Source organism: Panthera uncia, chromosome F2, assembly GCF_023721935.1.
Source record: "Panthera uncia isolate 11264 chromosome F2, Puncia_PCG_1.0, whole genome shotgun sequence".
NCBI classification, from domain to species: domain Eukaryota; kingdom Metazoa; phylum Chordata; class Mammalia; order Carnivora; family Felidae; genus Panthera; species Panthera uncia.
In genome coordinates, this window is record NC_064812.1 from 3284283 (window position 1) to 3294980 (window position 10698).

The 10698-nt window shown below is 50.4% G+C and overlaps 1 protein-coding gene across 2 annotated transcripts in view; it reads left to right on the forward strand.

Moving 5' to 3' along the window:
- Positions 1-273: 273 nt before the first annotated feature.
- Positions 274-10698, forward strand: part of TRAPPC9 (trafficking protein particle complex subunit 9) — a 566939-nt gene continuing 556514 nt past the window's right edge. For both annotated transcript variants that reach the window (XM_049633425.1, XM_049633426.1), the window contains exons 1-2: positions 274-382; positions 8568-9161. In XM_049633425.1, coding sequence (XP_049489382.1) covers positions 8578-9161 — 584 coding nt within the window. In that variant the 5' untranslated portion in view covers positions 274-382; positions 8568-8577. The remainder of the gene's footprint in view (positions 383-8567; positions 9162-10698) is intronic.

A 10698-nucleotide genomic window follows, 5' to 3' on the forward strand; every position in this document is an offset into this window, starting at 1 on the left:
GGTCTTGCCGGGCCCCGGCAGGGGCGTTGAAGTTTGAGCAGCGCGCCTCGAAGGGGTTAGAAAGTGGCGCTGAGACACACACCCTGCTGGGTGTGGCGACCCAGGAGAGGAGGCTTTCTCCCGGTATCTGCTGTCCCTTCCCTCCCTTCCCCTCTCGTCTCCTTTCCCCTCTCTCTTCCCCCTCCCTGCGGCCCTCCGCGTCTCTCGTAAAGTCCGGAGCGGAGCCCGGGCCCGGACTGGCCCCGCGCATGCGCAGGAGGGTGCCGGCGCGGCCGCCGGTAGGAAGCGCCAGCTCTGAGTAGGGGGAGCGGCCGCAGAGGCTGCTCGGCTCCGCCGCCCGCCAGGCCGTCGGCTCCTGCTCCGGGCCCGGGGCGCCGGCTGTGTAAGTGCGAGGTGGGGGGCTCCGGGCCGGGGTTCGGCCGGCTGCGGGAGGGCTGCCTGTGTGTGGCGGCGAGCGACGGCGCGAGTCAGCCCGCACCTGCCCGGGCCGGGGTCCAGTTCGCACCCGCCCCAGCCCGTGACCCTGCCCGGCTCCCGCAGCACACGTGTCCAGGGCCGCGTCCGCACCTGCCACCCCGGGGTCCCGGGCCCTGCTCTCCGCGGCGCGCGGCGGCGGCCCCCTCCCCTCTTGCGCCGAGCCGGGTCTGGGCACCCCCGGCGGGCGCCGGTCTCTCTCCCGGCTGGGCGCCCGGCCTGCCCGGGGCTTCCCCCCCCCGTGCCTGCCATCCTGGCTCTGCGCGGGGTAGAGAGTGCCTCCGAGTGAGCTCGGCGCCCGTAGGCGCTCTTCCCCGGGATGAGATCTTCGCGTGGTCAACTCCGGCTGACCCCACTGGGGTGGCGGGGACAGACGCGTGCCCGCACTCTGCTTGCCTACGCTCCTCTCCTTCTCGGGAACCCCCGGCACAGATGTCTTTTAACCCACGGTTTTCTGGTGTTCAGACAGGGTGCTTGTTGAGTTCCTATGTTTTTTTTTTTCTAGAGAGAGGGATTAAAATGTTGAACAGGGCTCGGTTTAGTTCAAAATGAACTGAAGGCGTGGGGCTGTGACATCCTCCATCCATCCCCCCCCCCCACCAGTTTAAACTAGTGACTGGCAATTTTTGAAAAATAATTGCAGCCAGTTCCTAATCCAGCCCAGCGAGTGCTTGTGAACATGACACAACAGCATCGGAGGCATGATGTTGGAGACCCAGGAATATTGCCACACTAAAGATCTCCTGGCAGGGTTCTGTTTGTTTTTCTTAAATTGTGTGGCAGACTAGTAGTATAGATGGAAAACTAGTTGTCAAGAAATATAACTATTTATTTATTAATTATTATTTTATTTTATTATTTTAATTTTTAAAAATGTTTGTTTTTGAGAGAGAGCGAGCGAGAACATGAGTGGGGGAGGGGCAGAGAGAGAGAGAGAGAGAGAGAGGGAGACCTAGGATTCCAAGCAGGCTCCAGGCTCTGTGCTGTCAGCACTGAGCCCCACGTGAGGCTGGAACTCACGAACTGTGGGATCATGACCTGAGCCGAAGTTGGACGCTCAACCGACTGAGCCACCCAGGCGCCCCAAGAAACGTAGTTTTTTAAATAACTGGTTTATTGAGCTATCACTCACATACCACAAAATCCACCCATTTAAAATGTACAGCCGCATGGTTCTGCTGTATCCACAGTCGTGCAATCATCGTCGTATCAGAACATTTTTTATCAGTTCAAAAAGAACTCCTTTCTCCTTGCTAGCGACTTATTCTCTGGTCCTGCAGCCCCTAGTTTACTTTCTGTCTCCAGGAATGTGCATGTTGTGGGCATTTCATATAAGTGGAGTCATGCAGTGCATGGCCTTTTGTGATTGGCGATCTTTCACGTAGCATGCCTTCAAGGTTCACCCGTGTGGTAGCTGTATCATCAGTACTTTGTTCCCTTTATGTCTGAGTAACAGCCTATTGTTGGATAGACCACATTTTGGTTATCCGTTCATCAGTTGATGGACACTGGTGGTGTTTCCATTTTTTGACTATTAAGAATAAGGCTGCTGCGAACATTTGTGGACAAGTTTTTGCGTGGGCGTATGTTTTCGAATCTCTTTGGTAGGTACCTCGGGGTAGAATTGCTGTTTATACGGTAGCTTTATGTTTAGCTTTTGGGGGAACTACCATGTTGAAGAAATATAGTTTTGATGTTTTAATATTGTGTTCGATACTATTAGGAGATGGTGAACAGAATGACGGAGCCTTACCTCATCTGTGAGATTAAAGACAGTAATACTTCTTTCTTAGGATTGATGGGAAATCTCAATAGGGCACGTTATAGAGAGCCCAGTGGATTTCTTTTCTCCAGCTTGCGTGAGACCAGTTTCCTCCTGTGTTAGATGCGTATTTTGAATTTGGGGCAAAAGTGAAGAAGTTTGCTGAAACTGAGCCGCCTCAGGGATAATCCTTGCGTGAGGCTGCTGTAAGGTTTATTGACCTGGGGCGTGGATTTGATTGCTGGTGTCTTTTAGTGCCTTGTTAGAACTCGAAGGGACCCAGAGGGATCATTTGGTTCAGGGTGACTTATTTGTTTAGATTTCATAGATTCGTAAATTCCGGAAAACTGGGGGCAGAGACAGGCATGCCAGTGTTAGTGTTGGCCTAGATAGGACAATGGAAAAATAACCGCCATCTATTCTCACCAACATTTTGTAAAAACCAGGGTGTTTTAAGGCCAAAAAATGTGGAAGCTCATTACCATCAATTACAATAGTAGTGAATATTTATAAAGCACCTACTAAATTTACGTAAGGTTAGTTTTATTCTGGTTTTTCTCATTTTACTTGAGGCTAGGGAAACGGAACACCTGTCCTGAGACCCGTGTCCAGGACCCCCCGTCCACCCATCTTCAGGTGGATCTGCGTCTGTAACACACCTGCCTCTTTTTTTAAAATTTTGTTTATTTTTTAAGAGAGAGGGAGAGCGCGCGCATGAGTAGGGGAGGGGCAGAGAGAGGGAGACACAATCCGAAGCAGGTTCCAGGCTCTGAGCTGTCAGCACAGACCCTGATGCGGGGCTCGAACTCACGGACCGCAAGATCATGACCTGAGCCGAAGTCGGACGCTCAACCGACTGAGCCACCCAGGCGCCCCTGCACCTGCCTCTTTTGTGTCTCAGTTTTCTTGCTCAGAGAAGAAGGCATTGCAGGACTAAGCAGCATACCCTGCTGACAGAGGACAGGTGCAGAGGCGAGGCTCTAAAACTACTTGACCTGGGGACGCCTGGGTAGCTCGGTTGAGCATCTGACTCGATTTTCGCTTGGGTCTTGGTCTCACGGTTGGGAGATTGAAGGGCCCGCTTGAGATTCTCTCTCTCTCCCTCTCTCTCTCTGTGTCCCTCCCCCATCTCTAAAATAAGAAAAAACCAACCCCCCCCCCAAGTCCTCCAAAACTAGTTGACCTGCTGACAAGTAGGCTGTAAGCTCCTTGAAGTTGAACCTTCTCCCTTTTTCAACTGTTTAAAAATTTTAAAATACAGACGATAGCAAAAGTATACATAATGTTTATGTATAGTTTAAAGAATGGCAAAACTCATGCCCCCGTGTCTGCCGTTCAGCTTAAGGCATGGGACAGAAGTACTACTTCTGAAGCCTGCTGTGTCTCTCTCGAACTACGCTCCTCTCTGCCATGCAAGGAACCACTACCCACATTTATTTTTCTTTCTTTTTTTATAATATGATTTATTGGCAAATTGGTTTCCATACGACACCCAGTGCTCATCCCAACAGGTGCCCTCCTCAATGCCCATCACCCACGTTCCCCTCTCCCCCACCCCCCATCAACCCTCAGTTTGTTCTCAGTATCCAAGAGGCTTTTATGGTTTGCCTCCCTCTCTCTCTGTAACTTTTTTTCTCCCTTCCCCTCCCCCGTGGTCTTCTGTTAAGTTTCTCAAGATCCACACGTGAGTGAAAACCTATGGTATTCTGTCTTTCCCTGACTGACTTATTTTACTTAGCGTAATACCCTCCAGTTCCATCCACGTGGCTGCACATGGCCAGATTTCCTTCTTTCTCATTGCCAAGTAGTATTCCATTGTATATATAAACCACATCTTCTTTATCCATTTGTCAGTTGATGGACATCAAATTTATTTTTCTTTATGGTTTTACCATGCGTGTAAATATCCCTAAACAGTATATTGTTTAGTGTTGCCTGGTTTTTAATTTTATGTAAGGGGGGAGAATTACGCTCTTTGCGTTAATCCACATCTTTATTTGCCCATCGTGTTGTTGAGATTCAACCATGTTCCTGGGTCATTCACGTTCACTGTTCTGTAGTATTCCGTTATGTTGGAGGGCCACAGTTCATTTATCCATTCTCCTGACAGTGGACATTTGGGTTGTCTTTAGTTCTGGCTTCTAAGAACCTTTGTTTATGTCTCCTGCCGTCTGCAGGCCAGAGTTGCCTAGGATGTACCAGTCTGTATGGCCACTGTCATATAGGAGAGTTACTTTTTAAAATTTTTTTATTTTTTTAAATTTTTATTGAGAGTGAGAGACAGAGCGCAAGCAGGGCGGGCAGAGAGAGAGGGAGACACAGAATCCGAAGCAGGCTCCAGGCTCTGAGCTGTCAGCACAGAGCCCGACATGGGGCTCGAACCCACAAACTGTGAGATCATGACCTGTGCTGAAGTCGGACACTTAACTGACTGAGCCACCCAGGTGCCCCAATAAATAGTATATCTATACAATGGAATATTACTCAGCATTCAAAAAGAAGGGAATTTTGACCCATGCTACAATACGGATGAGCCCTGAATACATTCTGCTAAGCGAAATAAGGTAGTCACAAAAGGACACATAGTGTATGATTCCACTTACATGAGGGATCCAGAGCAGCTAAATTCACAGAGACAGTGGGGCGCCTGGGCGGCTCAGTCCGTTAAGCGTCAAACTTTGGCTCAGGTTGTGATCTCACGGTCTGTGAGTTTGAGAGTCCTATGGCAGTCTCTGCTCTGACAGCTTAGAACCTGGAGCCTGCTTCCGATTCTGTGTGTCTCCTTCTCTCTCTGCCCCTCCCCTCTCATGCTCTCTCTCTCTCTTTCTCAAAAATTTACAAATATTAAAGAAATAAAAAAAAAATTCACAGAGACAGAAAGTCAGAATGGTGGCTACCAGGGACAGGAAGGGCGGGGTTGGGGGGTTGTCCACTGAGTGCAGAGTGTGAGGTGGGAGAGATGGAAAGTTCTGGAAGCAGCTACACAATGATGTGAATATACTCAGCGCCATAGTGGTAAATCTTATGATATGTATATTTTACCACAATAAAACTTAAAAAAAAATTTTTTTTAACGTTTATTTATTTTTGAGACAGAGAGAGACAGAGCATGAACGGGGGAGGGGCAGAGAGAGAGGGAGACACAGAATCGGAAGCAGGCTCCAGTCTCTGAGCCATCAGCCCAGAGCCCGACGCGGGGCTCGAACTCACGGACCGCGAGATGGTGACCTGAGCTGAAGTCGGACGCTTAACTGACTGAGCCACCCAGGCACCCCCACAATAAAACTTTTATTTTGTCCATCTATTTTGGGTGTGAAATGGTCTATCACTATGGCTTTAATTTGCTTTTTCCTGATTGTCATTGAAGCGGGGCATCCTTCTGTCCATGTCTTGGCTGTTTGAGTTTCCTCTTCAAAGGTACCTATTTGAGCATTTTCCCCATATTCTGATTGGGTCAAGTGTCTTTCTTACACATGGATTACCCATTGTCTCGGTATCATTTATTGGGGAGTCTGTCCTGTCTTACTGCTCTACAATGGCACCTCTACCATATTTCAAATGACCATGTATGTGTGGGTCTGGGTTTGGGCATGATCACGGTCCATCTTTCTTTTTATCCCTGTGCCAGCCCTGTGCTGACTGTAGCTTTTTATGTGGTCTTTTTTCCCCTCCACAGATTTATTGAAATATAATTTATATACCATACATTTGACCCATTTAAATCTACAGTTTAGTGGTTTTTAGTGTATTCACAGAGCTACGTAGCCACCACTGGTTTTACAACATTTCATCAGCCCCAAAAGAAACGCTGTATCCTGTTAGCAGTTGTAGTTGTATCTGGTCTTGCTGTTGGGGAGGGGGACACATGCCCCTCTTCAGTGGTGATTCTTGGCTGTTCTTGACAGTCTCTCTCTCTATATATAGACTTCCCGGTAGGAAGTCTAATCAGAGTAGCATTGAATCTATATACCAGGTTGGGGAGGATTAACATCTTTCTTCTCTTTGTACTCATGAATATGTGTGGGACCCTGTCTTTTCCTCTGTACGGAGCCTGGCATGTGGGAAGTTGTCACTAAATGTTGGGTATGTGAATGATGAACTTTTACACATCATTAATGTCAACCAGAGCCCCTCACAAAAAAGAAAACTAAACCTTGGTGAAACTACGCGACTCGTGGTCACATAGCTTGACAGCCAGGGACATACTCAAAGGACTTGTGCCTGCCTTCATGTCCTCTGCCACCTAATGGGCTGGCAGCATCCTTTTTGCTGATGAAGTGGGTTGCTTGGCTGCTTTAAATTTCATTAATTCGATCTTATCTGTAGGTGGCTTTTCTTAGGTGGGTCTAGGTGTGATGTGTGCACATGTTAATAAGGATCTGTATTTGGGAGAGCTCATGGCTTGTGTAGAGCCTGGCTCAGAGTGCCCGCTGAGCCCCTGCAGGAAGTGGGAACGCCATAGCAAAGGCTGGGATTTCCATCGTGACTCAAAATTCCCAACTTCTGTAACCTGTGACACCTCGATTTTGGGTGCAAACATACTGAATAACTTGGTGACACTTCACCGTACAGCACTGTGGAGAGAAGGCCTGTGTGCTTGTCCTTGTCTTTTCTTTCTTTCTTTCTTCTATGCACTTGTTCTCCTGGGCCTCGTGGACACTTCATGCCTCCACAGCGCCCAGGACTTGCAGGTGCTGCTGCGACACGGTCCTTGTCCGTAGGGCCTATCCATGGTTCTTGTCCGTAGGGCCTGTCTGCGCGTGGTCCTTGTCCGTAAGGCTTGTCCTTGTCCCTAAGGCTTGTTCTTGTCCTTAGGGCCTGTCTTTGGTGCTTGTCCGTAGGGCCTGTCTGCCGTCCTTGTCTGTAAGGCTTGTCCTTGTCTTTGTCCATAGGGCCTGTTCTTGTCCTTGTCGTAGGGCCTGTCCACGGCACTTGTCCGTAGGGCCTGTCTGTGCGTGGTCCTTGTCCGTAAGGCTTGTCCATAGGCCCTGTCTGTGGTCCTTGTCTGTAAGGCTTGTCCTTGTCCTTGTCCTTGTCCATAGGGCCTGTCCATGGTGCTTGTCTGTAGGTCCTGTCTGCGGTCCTTGTCCGTAAGTTTTGTCCTTGTCCTTGTCCATAGGGGCTGTCCTTGTCTTTGTTGTAGGGCCTGTCCGTGGTGCTTGTCCGTAAGGCTTGTCCTTGTCCTTGTCCTTGTCCATAGGGCCTGTCTGCGGTGCTTGTCCATAGGGCCTGTCCTTGTTCTTGTCCGTAGGGCCTCTTGTCCGTAGGGCCTGTCTGCAGTCCATGTCCGTAGGGCCTGTCTGTGCGCAGTCCTTGTCCGTAAGGCTTGTCCTTGTCCCTAAGGCTTGTTCTTGTCCTTAGGGCCTGTCTGTGGTGCTTGTCTGTAGGGCCTGTCTGCCGTCCTTGTCCGTAAGGCTTGTCCTTGTCCCTAAGGCTTGTTCTTGTCCTTAGGGCCTGTCTGTGGTGCTTGTCCATAGGGCCTGTCTGCCGTCCTTGTCCGTAGGGCCTGTCCTTGGTCTTTGTCCGTAGGGCCTGTCCATGGTCCTTGTCTGTAGGGCCTGTCCACTGCCATTCTGGGCTTCCCTTCGTCTCTGTGCAGTGAAGGCCTGGACCAGATATGTGTTTTGCTGTTGCTTTTAAAGCCGTGCCTCCTTTTGAGAAACAGAAAACCTTAAATCTCCACCTTCAGCCCTGGCCCTTGAGGGCTTGAGAAGTCTCCCAGGGACTGCCATACCTCTCTGTTGAACGCTGCGGTGGGTGTGGTTCTTTCTCAGGCGGCGTGGAAGAGAATGTTTGGAGAATGCCTGCTAGGAGGGGTAGTGGGCGGGCCGTGTGGCACCTGCTGTGGGACTCGGGCTCAAACACTGCCTCTCAGGGGGCCTCTCTTTGCCTCAGGTCCTTCACCAGTAGAGTTGAGGTGGTGTTACGGAGAGGTTTAAGTGAGATGCTACACATATAAACCATTTATGTCCTGTAGACCGGAGTTCAATTCCAGATCTTCTGATTCCACTGTGGTTCTTCTCATTATGTCCTGCCGAGGGGAAGAGGGAGCAGTTCAGTGGTTCCATCGGCACCTGGCTAGGTGTTGGAAATAGACAATGAGAGACGCGCTTTTTCTGCAGGACCTCGAGGCCTAGACCGAGAGCTGTGGCATTGTGATAAGAGCCGTGGTGGCCGTGTGCAGGAGTCCAAGGACAGATTGTAGCCCGCGGCTTTGCGTGGGGCTTACCCGGCCTCCCCGGTGGTGAGCGTCAGAACCGCCGTATCCCAAGGTGGGCCGACAGCCTTCAACACCCGTGCACCTCAAAGTCCCCTTTCTCTCTTTGGGCAGGGTCTTCAAAATGAGTGTCCCCGACTACATGCAATGTGCCGAGGACCACCAGACTCTCCTCGTGGTGGTGCAGCCTGTGGGCATTGTGTCGGAAGAGAACTTCTTCAGGATCTACAAGAGGATCTCCTCCGTGAGCCAGATCAGCGTGCGGGACTCCCAGCGGGTGCTCTCCATCCGCTACAGGCACCACTACCCACCGGAGAACAACGAGTGGGGCGACTTCCAGACCCATCGCAAGGTCGTGGGCCTCATCACCATCACAGACTGCTTCTCGGCCAAGGACTGGCCTCAGACCTTCGAGAAGTTCCACGTGCAGAAGGAGATCTACGGCTCCACGCTCTACGACTCCCGCCTCTTTGTCTTTGGGCTGCAGGGGGAGATCACGGAGCAGCCGCGCACCGATGTGGCCTTCTACCCCAACTACGAGGACTGTGAGGCGGTGGAGAAGAGAATCGAGGACTTCATCGAATCCCTCTTCATTGTGCTCGAGTCCAAGCGTCTGGACAGGGCCACAGACAAGTCTGGGGATAAGATCCCCCTCCTCTGTGTCCCGTTTGAGAAAAAGGACTTTGTGGGACTGGACACAGATAGCAGGTAAGTTTACCTAGGGGCCCAGAGGCTTCGTGATCGGGCTGCTTCTGGACGGCAAGACGGGATAAGCAGATAGCAGAGTTTCACTGCAGTGGGGGGTGGACAGGTGCAGTCCGCAGTTTTCAGACTTGTAAGGATGGGCCAGCCTTCCGTTAAGGGAAATCCTTGCAGGGTTAGTGTGTACCCCTCCTCCCCCGTTTCAGACTCCTTGTGGGACCCTCTGAGGTGCTGTCCAACATGGTAGCCCCTTGTGGCTTGTGAGTACCAGAGAGGTGACCAGTCTGAGCTGAGATGTGCTGTACGTAAAACGCACATCAGGTATTGAGACTTAGCATGGAAAAAAGAAAACATCTCATTAATGTATTTTTTATTTTTTTAATGTTTATTCATTGTTGAGACACAGAGAGATGTAGAGCATGAGTGGGGGAGGGACAGAGAGCGAGGGGAAGAGAGGATCCGAAGTGGGCTCCGTGCTGACAGCAGAGAGCCTGACGCTGGGCTCGAACTCATGAACTGTGAGATCATGACCTGGGCTGAAGTCAGATACTTAACCGACTGAGCCACCCAGGCGCCTCATTAATATTTTTACATGTCAGATGGTAGTATTTTACATGTATTAGTTAAACAAAATATTAAAATCAATTTCAGTAGTTTTTTACTTTTTAAACTGTGGCAACTGGAAGGAAAGTCTTATTTCCGTGGCTCACATTTTATTCCTATTGGATAGCACTGCTTCAGCGCCCAGTTTGAAACTTTGATTCATCCTCGTCCCTTCGATTCATAGATGAGGTGCCAAAGCAGGAGAGGCGCCAGAGCTAGGAGCTAGCTGAGCTGAGCAGGAAAGGAGGTCTGGCCGCCCAGCCTGGGTGCTGCGCACGGGTCAGGCCCCTTCTTCCTACGATAGCCACAGCGTCTGACTCCTCGCTGACAGTCAGCCTAGACAAGCATCATCAGGGTGTCAGAAACACCACCAGGGACTTCCCAAAGAGCTCCTTATACAGATGAAAGTGTGTTCACGTTCTCTGTATTAGAGGGGGTGTTGGACAGAGCAGGAAAAGATCAGGCCTCACATTTCCCCTGAGATTCAGTCAACAACTGAACTTTGCCCCAGAATTGCAGGTTAGCTCTCTGTGCTGTTTGTTCCCCCGGTCTGTCCCCTGCTCTGCTTCCCTGTGCTGTGACCATTGTGTCCATGCACGGAAGAGAACGACGTGTGATAGTTTGCCTAGATAGTTTGCCTAGATAGTCCCCTTGAGTGAGGGAGAGTGTCGGCTTCGTGGCCTTGGGCACCTAGTCTCTTAGTCCCCTTCTTCTTCTTCTTCTTTTTTTTAATATTTATTTTTGAGAGAGAGAGAGAGAGAGAGAGAGAGCAAGCGAGCAGGGGAGGAGCGCCAGAGCGATCCATAGAGATCAGAGTGATCCACAGAGACCAGAGCAATCCACAGAGATCAGAGCGATCCATAGAGACCAGAGCGACCCAAAGAGACCAGAGCGATCCATAGAGACCAGAGCGATCCATAGAGACCAGAGCGATCCAAAG